Genomic DNA, 23,332 nt, shown 5'->3' on the forward strand with positions numbered 1-23,332 from the left:
CTGATCAATGACACTATGTTTATTAGTTCCTCAACAATATGCGGGGCAACCATCTTGACCAGTTCACACCTGGATGATGCGATGAGTCAGGTACTTTCACAAGTACTTAAAGAAAACAGAAATGCAGGTATTCAGAGCAGAAATGCATTTTGTTCACTCTAATTTTGAAATTCAAAATGAATTCTGTTTTATTATTTGACAGCCGAACTAATGAGTGTTGAAGCCGATGTAAAACACACAGTAAAATACACAGCACATATCCAACCACTGACTTCCTGCCAGAACAATTCTATCAGCTTGTATTTGACTCGGTTGTCAAGAGTCAAGCGTAAGAAGTTGAACTGACGCTTACATTTTTGCAAAGTAGCACTGGTCTGGAGTAAACACATGCGCGCGCGCACACACACACACACACACACACAGACTTCAATCTGCACGTCTTTGTTGGGCAGAAAAGAAATAAAACAGAAGCAAATGTATCAAAAAAAAAAAACCCAAAAAAACAGCCATTTATATTTCATGTTTTTTGTGCTTTTCAAGCACTTCAGTGCAGTTTTATCTTTTTTTTTTTTTAATCTTGTCATTTTCAAAAGGTGAAGAATCTGAAGGTTGTTGGTCAAAAAAGTGCAGTTTGAATTATTGTCATTTTATTTTTTTAAATAAAGAGTGTAAATGTGAAATTATCCATGAGTGATATTTGCAGCTTGTCTAAAGAATCAACAGGTGTTTGTGTGTCTTTGTGCTTTAGAAGTCCATCCAGGAAATGTAAAAAAAACAAACCTAAAGTTTGCCCTGCAGGCAAATATTAATATTTCCTTGATACTAAAGTTTTTTTTTTTTTTTTTTTTTACTCACTTTGTGTTGTCAGACACACCTAACAGACATTCGTACAGGACCGGAGCTCATGAAAGGTAATTTTGAGGTCAAAAATTGATTTTCTCAAGATGATATTCCACGTGAATGCCGCTTCAGTAATTTGCTGAAAATGTTAAGACACTGTTTATTAAAATGATGCAAATGTCTTGGTAGAAAAGTCTCCCATCTGCCAACACATTTGTTAGAAAGATCTTTGTCTCTAAAGTTGTGTTTAGGTGATGTGGGGAACAGGAACCTTCCAGAGACGCTGGTTTGCTCAACCTCAGCCGAGAGATGATGATGATGTTTTGGCAAAAGATTGATGTCAGAATTCTAAATTCTTATAATATATATATATATATATATATATGTATATATATATATATATGTATATATATATGTATATATATATATATATATATATATATATATATATATATATATATATATATATATATATATATATATATGTATATATATATATATATATACATATATATATACATATATATATATATATACATGCATATTATAAAATGAAATAAAAAGGAAACACGAAAAAGACCATCAAAAAAGTAAAAAAAAAAAAACATGAAACATGAGGAACAGGCAACTTTTCAGCTAGTGTGATCTTTTCTCCACCAGGTTTGGATGGATGGAGGAAGTCCTGAATGCTGCACAGTCACATGACCACAGGCAGCAGCTCTAGTTGACATAGTAGAGCCAGTAGATGATGTTAAAGAAGGAGAAGACTGTGGGGAAGATCATCCTGGACCACTTATCGATGGAGTTGACGTCTGTCAGGTCGCGGATGGTGACCTTGAGCTGCGAAGTGCGCCGCCGTAGCCGAGTCCTCTTCTGGGTCATGTGACAGTCGATGGCGCTGTGGCTGAAGCCACGGCGGCCCAGGCCTGCCTTGCGGTACTGCAGGCTGGAGCTGTCATACTTGAGCATTGTGTTGCGGGGGTCGTTGAGGCCCAGTGCCAGTTCAGAGACCCCCACCTCGTTCTTTAGGTCCAGGGAGTCCAGCAGAATGTTCTCCTGAGGGTTCATCAACAAGGGGAAGAGGGGTCAGGAGGAGGAGCAGAGAAGGAGGAGAGGAGGAACAGAGGAGGAGCAGAGGGTCAGGTGGATGAGCAATGGGTCACAAGGAGCAGAGAAGGAGGAGGAGCAGAGGAGGAAGTGGAGAGGGTCACACAAAAGAAAAAACATGGTAACTGTGGAAAGTACAAGCAAAAGTCACTCTGAAGAGGAAACAATTTTAAAAAAATGTACAATTTAACAACCAAAAACCTCCAAAGAAAACAAAGGTTGGATTGGATTTCCGTGACGGGACTCTGAAGTTGCTGCCTCTCTGTTGTAAATAACAAGAGGAACTAAAACAGAGCAAAAGGGGACTATATACTAAGGGCCAATTCCAATTCCTTCCTTAACTCTCAATCTCAACCCTCGCCCTAAACCCTCAATCTTTGGCCCTCAATCTTGGCCCTCAAAAATAAGTGTAAGGGTATCTTGTGACTTAGAAATGGGACACCCCTTCAGTGAAGTTTTGTCTTCAGACTGTGGGGGGCGGCCTTGCGCCAAAGCTACGTCCAGTCTGTCAAGACAACGACGACGAAGAAGAAGAACGAAGAGAAGAAGAAGACGACGAGAAAAAAGTCCTCCGTCGCTACACAACGAGGTATACAAGTAACGTGAAGCCGGGACCGCCGGTCCGGCTGACAAACATCGTAAAGTAAAAAAATAAACAAAAAATGTTACGCAGCAACGATGTCAATAATCCATAAAAAAAAGTCTTAAACTAAGACAATAAAATGGTTTTGTAATATTTATATCTTTATTAACTAAGAAAATACTTTCGTCGATATCTTTTTCGAAGATGTCTTGGCGAAAATACGCAATGCCTTCTGGGTAGCCCTTACTCCCAAGGGTGGTGCCGGAGAATCTCAATATTGAGGGCGATACAGCCCTTAATCTTGTCCCTCAACTTGACGTTCTGAGAATCGGGATAGCACTTGCACCTCAAGGGAGAGCGCATTTTTGAGATTGAGGGTTAAGGGAGGAATTGGAATTCACCCTATATGCACAAGTTAATGGAGAACAACAGGTGAACACAGACAGGGTGGCGAAGACTCGTCGGACATGATGGGAAACACAGAAGGGAAGGTCAACACAAAGGAAGCAGGCCTTTAAAATAAAACACAAAGTCCCAAGACGTTAAACGTCCAGTGTGTGAAATTTTGATTGATTTATGATTTTTATATTGGTAAGAGCTTAACACACTGCCCATTAACACATTAATAAAAGTTTATACTGGAAGTACAATAAAAGTCTTTATTTTTTACCCTTGAAGAATGGTTCTCATATACAAGAATATTACTTCAAAACTTTACACACTGGTCCTTTAAAAAGAGTGTAAACTGACACAAAACTTGAACAGTGTTCAAACTGACGGTTGGTCCACCTTGTTCCTCTGCTCGTTCAGCCCCATGGTTGTGCCGGCATCCTCCATGAAGATGGGCTCCCACATGGCCTTGTTGCCGTCCAGCTCCCTCTGCGTCATTCTGGAGTAGAGGGTGTCGTCTCCACGGCCCATCACGTTACCCAGCAGCCACTGCAGGGGGGGTTCACACACACACACACACGCACACACACACACCAGCACCATGATAAACAATGGAGGTTGGGGTCTCTCCTACCCTGCCGGGGGCAAGAATCTTTTGGTCATCTCGCCGTTCGAGTCCAGTCCACTCTTGAAGTCCTAATTCGATTAATGAACCGATTCAAACGATTCACCACTCGCGTGTTAATAATGACGCATCAAAACACAACACAGTTTGCGTCCAAAGTTCTCGCTCCTCCACGGTGCCGACACGATCAAATGGCAGCATGGCAATATTTCCCCCAGTAGCCACTAGAGGGACTGCAGCCAAAAACACCATACGGGCCAAAAATTTTTTCCACCATTAGATCGCAATACCTATAAAAACTGTCTGTAGAAGAATGCCTTTATTTATCCCACATTGGGGAAATTCACATTGTACAACAGCATACAGTACACAATACATACATACAAAATAAAAGCCATTTGGCTTTCCTACCTTTAGAACGTTTAACATATATTTAAGAATACACTTAGCGTTTTTTTTTCCACAGGGTCGCTAGGTGCCAGCTGGGTACGGTTATCACGTATTTCCATGGGCTTGATTAGCTCAGCTTACAGATCAATGGTAAATTTTTTTTTATTTTACTGTTACTGTATTTCACAGCAACAGGGTTGCAGGTAACAGGGTTGCAAATCCATACTAATGTTGGCTTTCTCTCAGGAGTAGAAGTAAGCAGTTTAGCTCGCTGTTACTGCTGACCAAGAGGACAAACTTAGTTGTGTAAATTAAAAAAATAAAATAAAATAAAATAAAATCATATTCTGATCATTTGCATAACAGGGTTGCATGAGGTAGAGTGAGACATTCAATGAAGGCTAACTATGCTATAAAAATATAAAAAATAGAAGACAGGACATATGTTTGCTCTACCTATTCTTTTGGGAAACTGGACTCAAGTCCAGCGTATCAAGTGATTAACTGCTTTCTTCTTCTTCTACCATGTTAAAAAGGTTATATTGTAACAGGGTTGAATGTTGTGGGACACACTTTCCATGAATAATAATAATTATTTTAAATATTATGTTTATTAAAACAAATGTGCCCTGCGATGAACTGGCGACTTGTCCAGGGTGTCACCCTGCCTTCGCCCTAAGACAGCTGGGATAGGCTCCAGCAGAACCCCGTGACCCTGAATAGGAATAAGCGGGTATAGAAGATGAATGAATGAATGAATGAATGAAAAAACAAATGTTCCCACAGTTACAGGAGTAAGCAATGAAACAAATAATACCAAAAAATGAAATTTAAATTTCATTTTAACTGTTTTATTTGAGATTCAATTTGGTCATAGGGGGGTGGGATAAGAGAAAAATTGCATTTTAGGGGGTACTCCAGACTTATTTGGTATTTCTACTACAACTCTCTACTACAACTATTTTCAAGGGTTAGGGTTAGAGTTCTTTTATCTTAGTTTTTTACATTTTTTTTAGATGTGGTCTCAGGACAAGTAAATTTACTCAGAAACCGCATGTTTTAGTATTTTGTATGTGGATCATTTAAAATTTGGGCAATGGGAGGGAGACGGGCTCGACTCGGCCGGTGGATGACAAGAGAATAGTCGGCCACGGCACTATTTGAAAACATGTATGGGGAATGTACAGTAAATGTGTTTTGTAACTTCAAGCAAATTTAGTTTGAAGGGTATTTGCAAAGTCCAGCCGCTGAATCGTGTCGATAAACCGCTAACTCCGTGCTCTGCTTGTGTTGTGTTCGCTGGCAGCGAAACTTAAGAGGCAGCGATTCTGACTCGCTAGTTTTGTAAGATTCACTCTTAAGTTTCGCTCTGTTGTGTTCCCTGATTGAAACACTAGGTGGCAGTGTCACTAAGCGGATACGGTGGAGATGCGTAACAGAAGGTGTGTTCCAAGATGGCGACCACTGGATATGCTACGTACGATCTGCTGCTGTACTAATGCTCGTTCTACTGCTGACCTGTTAAGTAAAGACTGTTTTTGTGTCCTCATTTGTGGCCTCATTTTTGTGCCAACACCACAATAGAGCTGTTGCTGATTTGTGCTTTGTGGTGACTTAAGTTATGCGGATATTCTAGTCCAGGGGTGTCAAACTCATTTTGGTGCACGGGCCACATAGAGGAAAATTTATTCCCAAGGGGGCCGGACCAGTGAAATCATGTTATGATAATAATAACGTAAAAATAAAAACAACTTCCAGTTGTTTTACTTTGTTTGTGTTCTTTGAGCACTCTGCACCAGTGTTGCCAACTCCTCAGTAAGGAAAGTCGCTATTGGCTGTCCCGAAAGTTGCTAAAAGTCGCCAAATGAATTCATCGTCTAATTTGCATAATTTACAATTTGTACTTGATCGCAATGTATTAACACCAGGAAAAGTCGCTAGATATGTCGCTAGTTGCTTTTGACAAAAAAAAAAAAAAAGTCGCTATGGGGAGAAAAGCGTAATTTTTTGGGGGAGAAAGTCCCCAAGTTGGCAACACTGCTCCGCATCAGCTTTGTCTGTTTCGACAGAGACATTTTGGGGCAATGAGGGCAGCCAATAATAGGCTGTACTGTGCCGATTTGCTCAGCCCCAGTATTGAGTTTGTATATGAAGCAGAAACGATATTGCGACAGCAAGTGGACACATTCAGAACAGCACTTTCTTTCATTAAAAAATTGCAGTTTTTATATTTTGCAAACTCATCTCGCGGGCCGGAATAAAAGTTTGCGGGCCTGATCCGGCCTGCGGGCCATACGTTTGACACCCCTGTTCTAGTCTAATAATAAATGACATTGAGACTAGTAATCGCTACAGCGTCTACATTTTCTCTGCTAGGACAGTGTTTTGATACAAGTCAACAGTATTAAACAAAATCATTCTAAGCTCTACTAAAATGTCTTGCACAAAAAAAAAAAAAAAACATGGTCAATACAAAAAGTAAAACCTATGGTTTCGGGGACACGGCAGGCATAAAAAACGTCCAAGGACCTTCGGTTCGCGTTGCAACAGCAACTCCGCCTACGCTCAGGCACTGACCTAGCCAATGGAAATTCCTTCGAACCTAGCTGTACCGTACCGTGAAGGGCTGGCGTCAAACGTAGGGTCAGTGGATAAACGCCCTACATACATACAGATATAGATCAATAAGAGTCTTGCTCACAGTTAGCTGCCATCTTGCACCACCATTTTTTTAAGGAAGCCGTCTGACAGTGGCCTAAATACCAAACATGCTGTCAGCTGCGCTTCCTTTCATACCTTCCTTCAGAATTTTATACACTGGACCTTTTAGTCCTGTTCTTTTAATCTTTGGAAATTATTATAAAAGCCAGAAAATCCCCAGAATGTCATGCAACAAGCTGCTGTGTGTCGGCTCAGATTGGCTGAGTCTTACAACCCACATTTTTTTCCTTATCATGAAGTTGTGACCCAAATTTATTTCACAGCACTCAAATGTATTCTCACTTTCTATCATGGCTACTAAATATTAGTGAAATTATTTAAATTAATTGTGTGTCCTGAAAAATGAATGGTCAACATTTTCTCTCTAAATATATGTATAAATTATTATCATTAAAAAGAAGGAAAAAAAAAGAAAATACTGCTCACAAAGGTGTGACCCAATCAAACAGCTCCATGACCCACTTTGGGTCATGACCCACCAGTTGAGAAACACTGGCATAGAGAATAAGAATGATGATCCTTCCACAAACGGATTTCCCTGCCTGCCCACCCTCGTCGACTGACAATAACGATGACGGCGGAGACTCTCACCTTGTTGGTGTCCATCCTCAGCCGCTCATTGTTGGCCGCCGATGACCTCTCAGCCGCCCTCTTCTGACGCTGGGGGCCGCGGCCAAAGAAAATGTAGTTGACCAGGACGTATTCCAGCAACGCCAGGAAGACAAAGACGAAGCAGCCCATCAGGTAGACGTCGATGGCCTTGACATAGGGGATCTTGGGGAGGGTCTCCCTCAGGTGGGTGTTAATGGTGGTCATGGTCAGCACGGTGGTGATGCCTGGAGGTCCAGGAGAGGTGGAGGGGAAACAGGTCGGTCGTGTGAGGGCGGTTATTTGAAGTGATCCTATCTTATTGGGGCTGAGCCCAACGGACGATGGGGCTCGAACATGCTTCGAGCCACGTCTTTCGCCCTTGCGAAAGACCCATTGTTTTTTAAATGTTTTTTTTATATGAATCTTTGGCGCCAATTTTGACCCATGAACCTTGTTCAAAATCGATGAAATTCGGCACACACATCGGGATTGGCAATGAAAAAAAATAAATGGTGCCCCATAGTGCCACCTACAGGGATAAAACCAACATCCAGACGAGAAAAATCTTTAGGGCCATTATGAATGTAGTAGAATTGTGGGACCAAAACCCACGTGTGCATGTGATCCTTGGCTAGATTTCAAACACTCTGCCCGAGTGTTTGAAATGTACCTGTTGCCATCGAGTGGAGGAGCATTTAATTGTTCTGCCTGTCACTGCATGCTGCTGTTAAAAATTAACAGCATCACTATATCTTTATTTTTTTTTTTTCTTGTGAATTAACCTGTGTATCTACCTGCTGTGGCTCAAACAACAGAGTAAGTGATGCTTCGAGTGAGACCGTGGCAGTTATACGCAATGGATAAAATATTTAAAAAGAAAAAGTACTCAATCAGAACAAGGTCGACAATTTAGTGAAGCAGTTTTCCCCCTTAGAAAGAAAGTGTCCAATTTCCATAATTTGATGATCCAAAATTGTCAAACAAATCTCTGCTCACATTTGACCAGTTTGACCTTGACCAATTTTAATGAAATTGGGCAGGCAGGTCAGGACTGTTGAAAACATTTTTAATACAAAAAATGACAAGTAAAGGTGCTCCATAGCACTACCTACAGGCAAAATGAATACCCACACTAAAAAAAATCCTCACAGCCAGTAGAAACGTCCAAAAATTGTGCCTACATTCCATTCTCTCAGGCAAAGTCCCTATTTCTGACAGAAAATGCACAAATTGAGCCTATTTGCAGGTATGTGCAAAAAAAAATCAACGGTTTCTCCACTGAAACTGCAATAGCACTCTCTAGGAACGTCACACAGTCATGAGACAAGAACCCGTACGTTTGAGTCATCCACCACTACATCTCATACGCTCATGTAATGGGCTATTTCCACTTGTTTGAACACTCATTAGCTATGTTTACATGCGCACATTTCTCCAATCCGATCTTAACCTTGGTTGATCGGAAATTCCAAATCGACTGTTTACATGGACATTAAATAAAATGATCTGATCGTGATGCGTATACATGCACCAAGCGTTTAATCAGAATGAATTATTTGGGCATAAAATAGTAGTAGAAGAAGACGTTGTACTACCGCCTGTGTTGTAAACAAATGCCTCGTTGTCCGCACGTCCTCGGCTGGTTCACAAGCCTTCAAACTTTTCCAGCGTTTTTTTTTTTTGGTCTATCGTTTCGTTTATGTTTTGTGAAAAAATTACCAGATGCCGCTAAGACAGAAACAAGTCACGCAGACTTAGCACACATGCGCAGTGGAGATGATCCGTGATAGGATCTGAATGGGTGTGTACATGGACGCCATTCGGAATAATGCTCTGCATATAACCACCTCTCTCGTTGGGAATAAAATTTCGTTCCGAACGGAACGGATCGGATCCGAATCTTCCAATTGACGTGTTTACATGAAGCATCTTTAATCCAATTGGGCCTTTATTCAAATTATTTGTGTCTTTGTAAACGCAGCTAATGTCTCACAGAAGTGGGACTACTCAGCCTTTCCCCGCCGCTTATGAAAACACCGTTCTGACAACTTAAAAAAAAGACATTCTCAGCAGCCCCAGAAACTCAGCATGCCAAAAATGTTATTTTCTTCTTTTTTGAGACAAATATAATATCGTAACATTAATCTGTTGTCAGTTTATGACTGTCTTTGACTGGTCTGCGCTGTCTGTCATGCTGCAGGCGAGGGAAGGGAAAGAACCCTCACAAGTGTGCCTGTGAGGGTCCACAGACACTTGACACCTCGAGGTGTGAAATGAGAGGGGGAGAAAAAGGAGGCGAAGGAGGGGGGGAGAAAGGATCACCTTATTTTTCTTTTTTTTTTCTAATGAATATTTCTGTACAGTGAACATAACCGAATTTCTGCTCACATTGGACCCCTATTTTGACCCCTTTATAACCTTGATTCATTTTGAGAAAATTCTGTTAGCACATCAGGACCGCTGAAAACATTTTTTTTTGACCCCTTTAACCTTATGCAAATTTGACAACTTTCGGCAAAGCACTTGGGCTGGGCTGGCTATGACGATGTATATCTTCTAGACGAAAGAAATTGACGACCGTTTACCAATATTTTACGTCACCAACGCGCCATACGGCAAGCCACGGCACGCTGCAGTGTTGCCAACTTGGAGACTTTCTCGCTAAATCTCCCGACTTCCCACTGCTTAAACCAACCAGTAAAGACTTCCAAAGATGGACGGCACTACCTTTGTCCTTGGCTGCGGGAAAATCAATACGGCTAAGATGAATTTCCTCCCAAAATTGATTTATTTATTTCAGTGTGTGCTAGCACTGTGCAATTAATTGAATTTTGATCACAATTTCGATTTAGGTGTCAGAAGATCTCCAAACCCAAAATTATGTAGTTAAAACAATTTATTTGCCATTTTTCTTTATTCAAACTCTGAAAAAAAACCACACACACAATATTGTCCCTTCCACACGGCGGCAGCCGTGTTGACTTGCTCTCATGTAGCTGAAGAGTGAAGGAGGAGTATTGTGTTTGGTGTTCAAAACACTGCGCAAGTGAGATTGGGAATTGGCAGATGGCAGGAAGAGTAGTCGTCTTTTTTTAGGTAATTTGTTGTCTAACTTAATCATGGAATTTCCTCAGGCTCCTTAAGTACTCAAACTCTTCTTCTCTTTGTCAGAACTTCGCTCCCTGTGACTCCTTGATTCCGGTGTTTTCTGAGTACCTACGATGTATTTTGGTCTCTTCTGCATTTGTTGCTATGTCACTTTGTTAATCAAACTTTGTTAATTACTTTTTTCGATCGTACTGTGTCCGCTTCAGGTTCACAACTCTGTTCCTCACGTAACAAAATACACACACACACACACACACACACACATATATTTTATTCAGTTACTTCTGTAAATGTTGTGGTTTTTTTTTGTTTTTTTTTACTCACTTATCATCAGATGTGCTGGGACGGAGCAGGGACGGGATTGGGGGATTTTGGTTTGGATTATATAACTGCTACAAATGCATTCAATAGGATGCTTATTGATACACTTGCAAAAATAAAAGGTTAAAAAAAGAAGGGTTGGAGTAAAAGTGAGGTTTCGCACAGATAAGATTCGCTGCCAGGCTGATTACGGAGGTGTAAACATCAGCTCTGACGAGAAGAACTAATCTAAGTTTCTAAGAGTAGCTGTAAAAGTTGCTTGTTTTGTCTCTGAATAAGAAGCGGCTAGAGGGCGTTTAAGGCGGCTGAATGTAGCGACAAAATGGAGTTGGCAACACTGAGGTAAAAACATTCTACACTTTCTTTTTTTGCTGAGAACATGGTTGGAGTAGCAGCAAGGTTTTTTTTCCCCCTCCACCTCGCCCTGCTGCCCACCTGCCTGTCTGTCTGTCTCAAGGATTCAAATTGCTTTATTGCCATTCATGTAACATGATAAGAACTTGTTTTCACGTTGTCATGTGCAGTGCAATCAAAAAACAAATAAACTGTCTGTCTGTCTGTCTGTCTTCACCATAAACCACATCAGTCTGGATTATTTTCAGGTATACTGTGGTGACTAAACCAGTGTTTTTCAATCACTGTGCCGCCGTACAGTGGTGCACCGTGAGATAATGTCAGGTGTGCCGTGAAAAATGATCCAATTTCACTTCTAAAAAAACCTTCCATTCCATTGTGGAGTCACTGCATTTTAAAATAAATGTGAGCCTGTTTTCCCTCCCAGGATATCAGCTTTGATAAACAGGTTCCCCAGGTTTCACACTGAGTCCGAATTAATAAATGAAGCGACAATATTGTCATCTTATAAGTGTCTTTCTTTCTTTCTTTTTTTTGAATATTTTGCTTGGTGATTTGTCATGGGAATTTTTCAATGTAAAAAATGCGCTGTGGCTCAAAAAAGGTTGAGAGACTGGACTAAACTACTGAGTAGCTGTCAGGTGACCAGAGCATCAAATAGGATTCGAACAATTTGACTCGAGCTACAACTGCTTCACAACAATAGCAACAACAACAGCAGCAACAACAAAGGATTTGGTGCTGGTCATGTGACTGGGCTGTCACCGCTCAGCTCTGATGCTTTTCAAATAAGGTCACAGCGAGACGGCCCCTAAATCCAGTGTGTTGCCGCTGAATCATTGCCCTTTTTATTTTATTATCAAATAGCCAGCATGACTTTCTCAGCTCAGCCGTCAATCAGTGGAAGTGCCTTGTGGGTTACAGCGGGGGTGGGGTGGGTAGATGGGTTGGTAGTAGGCGAGGAGGGCAGAGTCCGGCAGGAAGGAGTTAGCACAGGGCAAAACATTATTTTACATAACAAGGATCACAGAGGGGAAAGTGGCTTCACTCCAATCAGAGTGGACGGGCACGTCATGGCGAAACTGCTGGATGATGATAATGATGTCACCGTTTCACTGATTAAAAACTTCAAACATGATCAGAAAAGAGAAGAAGCGACTGAAGTTCTCAACAACAAAAAAACGACACATTCTATTCAACCGAATATTGTATGTGAATATTCTGCCTCACTTTCATCTTGTATGATCGCGTGTGTGTGTGTGTGTGTGTGTGTGTCTGTGTGTCCGTACCCAGAGCCACCCTGGCAGCCGAGGCATCGTAGTTGATCCAGAAGGAGACCCAGGACAGGATGGTGATGAGGGTGGAGGGCATGTAGGTCTGCAGGATGAAGTAGCCGATGTTCCTCTTGAGCTTGAAGCTCAGCGACAGGCGAGGGTACGCACCTGCATGCACGCACAGACGCACACACACACACACACACACACACACACACACACAAACACAGTCGCCTTGTCATCACAGTTCTGTGTTGGCTCTGAGGGTGGCTGCTTTGAAACTCATCCGAACCCCACAGGTGGGAGTGACCAAGTACTAATACTATGTTACTGTTCTTAAATAGATTTTCCAGGTATCTGTACTTTACTTATGTATTTCTTTTTCTGACGACTTTTTACTTTGGCTCTCTACTTTTGTACTCAAATATCTGTACTTTCTACTCTTGACGCTGGAAAAACATGCTGGTTGCTTTTGTGTTGGAAAGTCTTGAAAAGATAGAAATTGTGGTCAAAGTCATTGAGTGATTATTATTGATTCTAGTTGTTGCTTCAAGTGGAGCTATTTTAACTCTGCTGTTGTGTCGCTGGATATAACAGTGGATGATATTTTAGAGAGAGCAAATCATTTTATAGGACTTCAGCTTTGGGGTCAAAGGTCAGAACGTTTTCAGTCCAGAAAAAAATCAACATGTAGAAAATAACACTGGTAACTGTTATTAACAATGTCAACATCCCATAATTTCTCACTGGTCAGAATTAAGGATGCCCCGATCACATTTTTTCGGTCCTGATCCGAAAACGAATTTTAATGATGAGTAATTGCAGATCTCGATTTTTTTTCCCTGATCTGATCTTTTTTCTTACCTTGAATGAACTGAATCCATTGGATTCAGATTTTTCTCTTGGTGCTTTGCAAAATATTTTGGATTGTTTGCGTTAATGATCAATCCAAGCTTTGCTTTTCCTCACCGTTTTATTTTAGAAATTGAAGAACGCAGTGAGCATATTATATAAGACATGTGAATGAAGTTAAAAAAATAATTATGTAAAGTTGTGCTTAAAAAGTACATTCATTTTCAAAGTGCATTTGGAGCTTGGTGATGACTTCACTCTTTGCTTAGTAAATACAATGTAGACTTTGTAAAGGTAATGCAAGTCAATCAGTAGCTTCAGTTACAGTAAACCACTGTAAATCTAACTAATCAAGAAGGTACATTCGTTTCCAAAGTGTCTTCAGAGCTTGATAATGACTGCACTCTTTGCAGTGTCTGCTGCTTCAAACCAGCTTTTGATTAAGTAGCAGCTTTGTATTCCTTATATTTTGCTTCGTGTTTCTTGAGATGCCAAATTAAATCAGTTTTGTTATGGGAAGCTCTGTTGCTGCCACCAAGTGAAAACATTAGCTTGCAGACTTTACATTTTGCTGCGGGTCTACATTTGTCTTCCATCTTGTAGAATCGCCACACGGCCGACATATGCTGTGTCTCAGTTCAGGGTCTACATCCTTGAAGTACGCATTTTTAACTGAAGTTGCGTCATAGCACTGCACAAAGGCTTGTCCCAATTCCCAAGAGTCCTCAGGACGCTCAAAATGCGTACTCGGAATGCGCCCTCGTTTTAGCTGATTCCAAGGATGCACCGCTACTATCCTTCGCGTACTTATGTATCCCATGATGCTTTGCGTGCTGCTGCAAAGCATCGTGAGATCCTGGGAAGTCATCTGAAATTAGCGGCATGTACTGGTAAAGACACTTCATATAAACTTAAGTATTGAAATTTCACATAAAACATGCAATTTTAACATCGGGTTTTTATTTATTTGAATATCGAACGACATCGTTAGATGGCGAACCAATGGTTAGCTTGATGCTATAAAAACGTCACTTCCGGGGTTGGCCAGCAGGAGGGAACGGCGGTGACGCAACGAGGAAATATGCCAAAGGCTAGACCGTCCCATGTGGTTACAGGGAGGCGGGGTTTGGTCCGTCCTTCTAGGCTGGGTCCTCGAAGAACGCTTCCTTCAGACGGAGGACGCTCGGTTTGAAGGGTGCAGACCCTGAATTGAGACACAGCAATAGTTGTTTTGTTTGCAAATGTGGAGACCTGCGGCCAGACGGAAACCTTCCATCCACCTCAATACGTCACATCCGTTCAGAGCACGGCAGTGATGACTAGTTGAAAGCAGAAATACACTTTTTATTTATACATTTCGGACAATAATTGTATAATGTCACATACGGCAACTGGATTACGACAAACCACATTGCGGCAGTGTGTATATACATATACACACGTATATATATATACATATATATATATACATGTATGTGTGTGTGTGTGTGTGTAATACAAACAGGTCTATGATTATGCTCTTCACTGTAATCTGTAATTTGATTGAATCTAAAGTCAATTTAAAAAAAGCGCATTAACAAAATCAATAAAAAAAAATCTATTCAAAGAAAAGTATTGAGAAAGCAATCTTATTATTCTTTTTAACATTTTTATTTGCAAATACAATTAAAATGAAACAATTAAGCAACCAAATACAAAATGATGTAACATTCACAAGAAAGGGGCACTGATGCCCACTGGTGTCCACTCCCCTTGGTAAGGTAGACCTGGAGAATCCAGAGTTGATTTAAATGTTACTTTACAGTAGTCACGTCATGAGCAATATGATGTTTCCAATAAGTGCCTGCATAAACACCTGTTTTAAGGAACTGACCTTCACCACAGTAATGTAAGGAGCTTCAGGCACAGAAGTAGCAACAGTTGCGTGGATGTGTCTCATCAGTATATACAGAGTAAAATCCTCGGATTTGTCCTTTTTCCTTAACCGACATATCCTGTAAAACAGATTTAAAAATGGAGTAGTTTCCACTTAGAAGTAGAGATGGCATGAGGTGTGTGAATTTGCCTTTATTGTCCTGTTTGTGCGCTCATCTTGAACGTTGTGCTCGACGCCCAACGCAGCAAACAGGTTTTGGTTGACCTACAGATGTGTAAGTAAATTATTCTGAGCGTAAATTATCCTGAGATATACAGTTTGTTGTTGCGCATAACTGTGTTTTGTACAGTACCTCGTTGACAAATTCACGCCCTTGGTCTGTGATGATCCTGTCAACAAGCCCGAAGTCGAGCAGGATGTTGGAGATTTTTTTGGAAACCTCTGCAGCAGTTTTATTTCGAGGGGACTTCGCCACAACCCACTTTGTGAAAAGGTCTGTGGCCGTAAGTATATATCTACAACGTAATGTAAGATAGTCAGTGTTTGTTTTTCTTTGCAAAAAATACTATTACTATATTATAAAATACTTGTATTATTTTACTAGTATTAAGGTTGCAGGGGACGCATGTTGGGAGAATAATAATAACTTCTACATAAGTTATTTACCGTTTGCCCCTTGCAGTGGTAGGAAGTGGGCCAATTAAATCCATGCCAAGTACGCTCCATGCCTCCTCCACAACCATTGGTTGCAATACAGGTGCAGCTGTCTTCATCCTGTCATTTCGCTGACATTGGGGACACTCCTCAACCTTAACAGAAAGCTGTTGTTAAGACGATGACAATCATTTCAATTTTTAGACACTACAGTAAACACACTTATACACGCTTATGCACTTTTGAAGCATTATGTGATATAGCAAATGGCTTGATTAAGACTTGACTGATTGTTTGGTGTTTTTTTTTTACAGGGATTTCACCAGGAACAAATGAGCAAACAGTGGAAAACGCTTAGTCCACGTTTGTTTGTGAATAAAATCTTCACAAACTAACGTGAAGATTTTACATGCTAGTTTTATTCAATCATTTTTGTTCAATTATTGAACAATTTCTGGGGTATGGCTTGTGCTAAGTCATAACAGTCAAATATACCTGTAGATGCATTAATAACTGAAGAGGTCTCACCCATTTCTTGACATCCTCGGACAAAGTCGCCCAGCGATGAGATGCTGAAACCTTTTCCTGGGTTCTCCTTGTGCCGAAATGACCTGCGTTGTCATGGCACTCATGAAGGACATCTCGCAACCGCTTTTGATCAATCACCACCATTTTGGGCTTTCTGCCCATCTATTGCAGCAGGGGGGGAAAAAAATCATCCATTTCACATGGAGTAGGTAACGTGCGACTGCAGCTTATTTCATTACATGTAACTGCATTGTGTTCATGAGAAAATAAATATAAAGATTACTTAGCGTTGACCAAGTACTTTTTTGACTCCCTCCGAATTACCCTTTTTCTGCTCGCCACATTCTTGGAGTTAATGGTGTGTGTGTGATATTTTTTGTGTAAAATGTAATGTTTTAATTCAGTGTAGAACATGTTATTCTCCACTGTCTCACTCTCCATTTTTCACTCTCTCCAAACAACTCTCCTCACTCTCCACAGAGTGGAACTGTTTTCGCTCTTTTTTTTTTTTTACACTTTTCCCACCCTTTTTTTTAATGACACCAGAGTCCTGGATTCATTGTCACCGGCTGCAACGCTAACACTTCGTTTATTCATGAGGACAATAACTCCATTAACTGTCCTCAGGGTGTGACATGACTGCCATGTGGGCTCACTGCCTGGTCGCTCAGGCTGATGGTCGGCGTTGCTGCAGGGCAGCAGACGGCAGGTCAGAAGGTCATCAAAAAGAAGAAGAAGAAGAGGACGTCTCACTAGTTTGCAAGCTAAACATCACTCATCCATATTTAATGGGCCGTGTGGACGAAGGGCTCTGATTGGCCGAGGCATTGCACATACATACATGTTGGGCTCTGAATCGCTGAGGTTCCCACGAGGCCGAGGAACCGCCGCCACACTCATATTTACTCGCTCGCGTGACAAAGTCATGCATATGAAAATCAAGTCGGTGTGAATATTTCATGGTATCAGAACATCCTTTCTTTCTGTTTATTTCCAGTAAATAAGTTATACGCTCTGCTGTCTCCCGGGCGCGGATGGCGGCGTTCCTCTGAACGGTCTGCGTGCCTGTTTCCATCAGGCTTTGACAGAAATGACGTCCTCAAAATCATCGACCGCAAAACAAGATGGATCAAATTCATCGGCATTCGTTCCCTCTTGTAACAGATTTGTAGTTAATTGTAGTAGACAGAAGAGGTGGAGGAGCGGGCAGAGGAACCTGCTACCTGTGGAGAAAACCACGTTCTTGGAGATGAGCTTGTGGTCCACAATGGAGAACTGGGGCAGCTCAATCCGGTCCACGCCTGTCACCGCGTTGTGCCCCCCCCGCCAGTAGAACTCGATGTCGTCGGTGGTGTAGCCGTCTTAGAAGGGGAGACAGGCAGTCAGACAGACAGTCAGTCAACAGTCAGACACACAGACAGCAGCCAGTCAGACATTCATACGGACAGACAGACAGAGCATCAGACAAACAAACAGACAGCAGCCAGTCAGACAGACAAACAGACAGGCAGACAGACAGCAGCCAGTCAGGATGGAGAAAAAGAGGAGTGTAGGACTGCAGCTGTTGTTCACTTTCATAAATATGGTTTTGATATGAGTGACAAAGTAAAAACATATTCAACAAATAAGTGCATGAGTCCAGCTTGGAGTAATGAATGTATTTGTGTATCAATGAAATAATCTCACTTAAGTAAAAAAAAAAAAAAAAAAAAAAAAAAAAGCTTAGATCTATTTAGGGAAGGCCTCCTAAATAATTTATTTCTCAAGTTTCTCAACTGCTATGTTACGGGACTGTTCTGGTTGGGTTCTTCGTGGGCAGTTTCCCTGTTCCCTTTCATAATTATATACAATATATATATATATGTATATATATATATGTATATATATATATATATATATACATATATATATATATATATATAAATATATACATATATATATACATATAATGTGTTATCGGGGTGTAGTGTCTGAAGCATCTAGTACAATATGTCATAAGCCATTGTATATGAAAATAGGATGAACATACAGTTAATCATGCCGTCTGTGAATGGGTTGTATGTTCTGTAAGCCACCCCATCCTTCAGGACAGCCACTTCTGTGACCTTAAAACAGGCATGCCTAAAGTCCGGCCCACGGGCCAAATGGGGCTTGTCTCTGAAAACACAATGCAATTTCCTCAATCTCCACCGCTGGACTCCACAACGCGATCTCAGCAGGACCTGAGCGCAATCTTCGCGATCTCCACCACTGCATACACGCACCCCCCCCCCCTAACCCCCCGTCTGGAGCTGTATCTTTGTTCACATCTGGCCACACAACCTCCCTTGGGCAGACCATGGTGCCCGATAGATGCCTAACTTCTTTTGGAATAAACTTACTTCTACATAATCAAGTCAATGTCAATGAGCATTCCTTCATCATCATCTACACAATACTGCTGACTGACAATACACCTCAATTTTGGCGTCACGAACAGGAGACCACAATTTTGAGGAAGAGAGATGAGACCCAGTAGGGGACTTGCTGTTAGACACACAGAGCACAAGCATGAGGTAAAAAAAAAAAAAAAAAAGGCTTTCTCTCTCTCTGCGTGCTTACATGTGTGTGAGGAGAACACTTAAAGCTGACCGTTGGAGAACAGTTTTGTTTAAGTTTGGTTGCTAAGAAGTAAAAATATACTTTGATTTCTGGTGTTTTGACTGTGTGCTAGAAAACATCAATTGATTTTCACCTTATGAGAGCTGAGCTGGGTGTTCACACTAAGATGACCAGAGTAGACTGAAAGTCCTGGTTAATTTTTAAGAGAGGCAGAGAAAGTTTGTTCCTCCTAGCAGGGGAGCGGTGAAACAACCTCTACCCTCAACCTTTTTTTGAGTGATTCGGAGAGAAACAAGGGTGGTGGTAAAAGTGCCCTTTTGTGAGAGTGAAACTATTAATTTTTCTTCAGATACTCACATTCTCTTGAGTGGTTTTGGTTTTATGAAACACTTTGTTAGTTTGCACCAATATTACAAGTATTAAATTTAGTTGGCATATTTGTGGAGCACTGAAACACTTTTCAATATACTTTGCATAGATTTTATCGGTGCAAGTAATTTTCAATTTGTTTTATATTGACTAGATTGACATTCTCTCTATTTTGTTGTGATTTAGCCTTTACGTAATCTACCGTAATTTCCAGACTATAAAGCGCACCTGAATATAAGCCACACCAGCTAAATGTAGGTGAAAAAACAAGTGTGAACATATACAAGCCGCACTGGACTATAAGCCGCAGGTGTTTCATCAGGAAACGGGTCCGCGGAGCGGATCGGTTCGGCGGCTGAGAGCCTGCGACTCTGGCCTCGCACCGCGGATCCTGTTTGCGGGGTCCCGCTGGTCACCTCGGTTAATTGGTATGGAGTCGGACCAGAACTCGAGGCAGCGACGCACCGGAGCTCACAAAGACAGAGCGCATAAAGACAAGAGAGCATATAGACGAGAGCCAAAACAGAAAAGTTGCGCACTGAACCCACTGAACACACTGAACACACGTCGAACCGCTGTCACTTTTTCTTCATGCGCTTGTCTCGTTTTTGCACTTCCTGCTAAAGCGCCCCCTGGCGGGTGAAGTAAAATCCACAGAAAAGCCGCTCCTTTGCATAAGCCGCATGGTTCAAAGCGTGGGAAAAAAGTAGCGTGTTTTCCAGGAAAATACGGTAGTTTTTGCTGTCCTCCATTGAAGTCGGCATATTTATAGAAATTCATAACAGGATCAAATTTGATTTGTTCAGATAGTAAGGTATCGTATAAAATGTTGAAAATAGAAAATGAAGTGTCCAAGCCTATCACAACAATTGATGTGGTGCGTGAGAATAATCCTCTCTTAAAGGCATTACAGAGGTCTCAGAGAAATGGAGGAAGCGCTGGCCAGACATCAACCTTGGCGGGCAGAAGGAACCCTTAACCCGAATGTGATTAAAACGATAGACCAGTGTCATTTTGACATTGGTGAATCTCGAGCTCCAGAAAGCCACAAAGCATTGGGGAAGCACTTGGAGGAGCTGGAGGTAATGCAGAGATAATTACAAAAAAGAAGGCTCCCAAGGCTTAGAACCTCGGGCCATACTTTGCGCCCAAGAAAGGGGAAAATCCTCGGACAAAATGTGTCTAGTAATGGTCAAGAACATAATTTGGTGTACAAACCTTGGCAGAATACTGATATGTCAGACATACTTGAGAAATTACCCACTCTCCAGGATGGGGCGAATCCTTGGATTTCGAAGTTGAAAGAACTTTTGATGGGAACACAACCTGCCATGGGTGACATTAAAAAAACTTTTAGTTAGCCTCCTTGGGGTCTCAGCCATGAAAGAGATTTTGCAGGAGGCTGGACTATTTCGTTAAGTGGCGACTGCAGTAAATGATCCTGAATTATTTTCTGCGCACACAGCTTGGTTTTGGGGAGCATTACGAGATGTATTTCTGACAAATATACACCCTGATAATATTCTTATCGAACCTTTAGGACAGCAAGAGAACCCAAGAACCCTTCAAGTCTGGAGAAATGTTACAGGTAATGATCCAGACTTAAATCAAATGGAGTCAATGCAGTCAATCCTCAGAGATATAATACAAAAAATATTGCCTCTGACAGTGTGCAGTGTTGGCAGAAGTAGTTGGCCTTGGAAGCATGGCAAAAGGTGTATATACTGATCATATTGCACACCAAGTCGCACTTTACTGTAAAAGTGTGTTAAGCATCTAGTACAATACGTCATAAGCCATTGTGTACGGAAACAGGATGAGCATGCAGTTAATCATGCCATCTGTGAATGGGTTACTTCTAGCCAGAGGAAACAAGAATGTAAACCTAAAGGCAGAGGTTTCTCTGCGCACTACAAAATATACGATATGTTTAACATTTTCCATGTATGTTCTGTAAGCCACCCCATCCTCTCCGGGACAGCCACTTGCGTTCCCTTAAAAGGATATATGTGTTTACATTAACATCTGTGTGCATAAAACTGTAATGCTGGAGCTGTATCTTTGGAGTTCACATCTGGCCACATGACATACCTCAGGCAGACCATGGTGCCCGATAGATGCCTGACTTCTTTTGGAATAAACTTACTTCTGTACTTCTCGTGACGTCAAAAACTTATTTTGGGCCCGATTCACAGACGGGGGTGTGGGTCGTTCAGTGGCCCAGGTGCATTTTGTTTTGGTTGTTTGTCATAATGCATTTCTTTGCGTAGCTCCACCCTGTCAAGGAAAGACCAGCAGTTGGGAAGTGACCACACCGTTACCACTTTGCGGAAAATTAATCAGATAAGAGTGGAAAAGACCACAGGGAGAGAGAAAGCAAGAGAAATAAAAAAAGTGAGAGAGGGAAAGAAAGAGAGATACATTTTTCACGGCAGCTTCAAGTGAAGCTTGTCCATCTAGTGAAGCTCGTCCAACTAATGGGATTCTAGTGAGATTCCATTACCAATCAAGGGCTTTGGGATCAAGAGGTGTGCGGAACCTAGAAGCCTTTAAGCTGCTGTGAAAAGCCACAGAATAAGAATTTTTCTCAGAAGAAGAAGAAGTGGAGGATTTCGGTCATGCATGTATTATTATAAGAATTGTATTTTCCCAGTGGCCACTCAAGGTACAGCAGCCAAAAAACTCAAAAAGCATTCCGCCAGTGGACTGCAAAATAAAACGGCTGTAAAACGGCTAAGCCCCGGCCTGCTCGGCCACTTTTATTTTTCCATCTGTCTTTCTCTCAACATAGCTCTCTCTCTTCCTCTCCCTCTCGCTCTCCTGTTCTTCCTAATTAATACTTGTGTGACCTGATTTTAGTGGCTGAGAATTTTCCCTTCAGCAGCTGCTTCCAACACCCTTGCGCTCTGACTTCCTCCTGCAGGGGGGCAAAGTCAGCAGCTCAGGGCAGAGTCGGCAGCTGGTGTTACATTGACAAAGATCAAGTCACATTTTGTATGTGCAACCTCTCAAATTAGGTAAGTACATTTGATACACACACACACATTAATGTGCGCATGCGTCAGGACGCATAGCAGCCTGTAACAGGAGCTCCGTGTCAACCTGTATTTTAAGTAACTTTAGTTAGTATTTATTTGCTTCTCTTACTTCTTTTTTTACTTGTGACCTCTCTAAACATTCAGGTAGAGAGAGTTTGAGTCTTGTTTTTTTTTTTACTTTGGCTTGGCGGCATCTCCGTTGCGCGGCAACTCCATGGACGCTTCGCGTACTCCAGGGAACAGCTGATCTCACTTATGGCGGCTAACTACCTGAAGTTCGTAGGAGAACACATCGTGGCGTCAGGGGAGGAACGAATCGGTGGAGGAAACAGCTCCGGCAAAGACTGTTTGAAAGGAGGCGATATCAACAGAATCTCTCCTCTATCATCACGGGAAACGTGACATCCCTCGGCAATAAAATGGACGAGCTAACGGCGCTGGCCAGATGTGAACAGGAATATCGTGAGTGCAGTATCTTGTGCTTTACGGAGACATGGCTCCACCAGGATGTTCCAGACAACAACATCGCATTGGCCGGGTTCGAGACGATACGGGCGGATCGGGACTTCGCCGCATGCGGGAAACAGAAAGGAGGTGGACTTGCCGTATTCATCAACAAGCGGTGGTGTCATCCCTATAACGTCTCTGTCAAAAAACGGATATGTTGCCCGGACGTTGAACTTTTAGCTGTTGGACTGCGCCCATATTACTTGCCCAGGGAAATCTCACTCGCCATTTTAGTATTAGTTTATATCTCTCTGTCCGGTAACCCAACAGCAGCATGTCTGCATGTCAGCATGATGTCATTCACGGAGCAGTGGCGGAGCTACAAACGTCTCACCCGAGCGCCCTCATCGCCATATCAAGAGAATTTAATCATGTTAACTTGGACAAAACTCTCACAACCTTCCCGCAGTATGTGGACTGTCCAACTAGGCAAGGAAAGAGGTTGGACTTGCTGTATGCCAACATTATGGACGCATACAACTCTTCTCCTCTGCCCCCCTTGGGAAGATCTGACCACAATCTGGTATACCTGAGCCCCTGCTACGTGCCCCTGGTAAGAAGGCAACCTGCCATCACCCGGTCTGTCCAGATGTGGTCGAAGGA

At 41.8% G+C, this 23,332-nt stretch overlaps 1 protein-coding gene and 1 long non-coding RNA gene across 2 annotated transcripts in view; both read right to left on the reverse strand.

Moving 5' to 3' along the window:
* Positions 1–1,442: 1,442 nt before the first annotated feature.
* Positions 1,443–23,332, reverse strand: part of gabrb2b (gamma-aminobutyric acid type A receptor subunit beta2b) — a 51,812-nt gene continuing 29,922 nt past the window's right edge. Inside the window, exons 6-10 of the mRNA XM_076019661.1 lie at positions 17,438–17,575; positions 12,320–12,472; positions 7,248–7,492; positions 3,305–3,469; positions 1,443–1,893 (exon numbers count right to left, since the gene is read on the reverse strand). Coding sequence (XP_075875776.1) covers positions 1,561–1,893; positions 3,305–3,469; positions 7,248–7,492; positions 12,320–12,472; positions 17,438–17,575 — 1,034 coding nt within the window. The 3' untranslated portion in view covers positions 1,443–1,560. The remainder of the gene's footprint in view (positions 1,894–3,304; positions 3,470–7,247; positions 7,493–12,319; positions 12,473–17,437; positions 17,576–23,332) is intronic.
* LOC142884182 (uncharacterized) lies at positions 14,736–16,363 on the reverse strand. Its single transcript, XR_012926129.1, has 3 exons — positions 16,215–16,363; positions 15,030–15,150; positions 14,736–14,922 (listed from the first exon to the last, which is right to left on the reverse strand). It is a non-coding gene; the product is annotated as an uncharacterized LOC142884182 (long non-coding RNA).

Source organism: Nelusetta ayraudi, unplaced genomic scaffold (genome assembly GCF_046127955.1).
Source record: "Nelusetta ayraudi isolate G7.1 ecotype Tasmania unplaced genomic scaffold, CSIRO-AGI_Nayr_v1 ptg000011l, whole genome shotgun sequence".
NCBI classification, from domain to species: domain Eukaryota; kingdom Metazoa; phylum Chordata; class Actinopteri; order Tetraodontiformes; family Monacanthidae; genus Nelusetta; species Nelusetta ayraudi.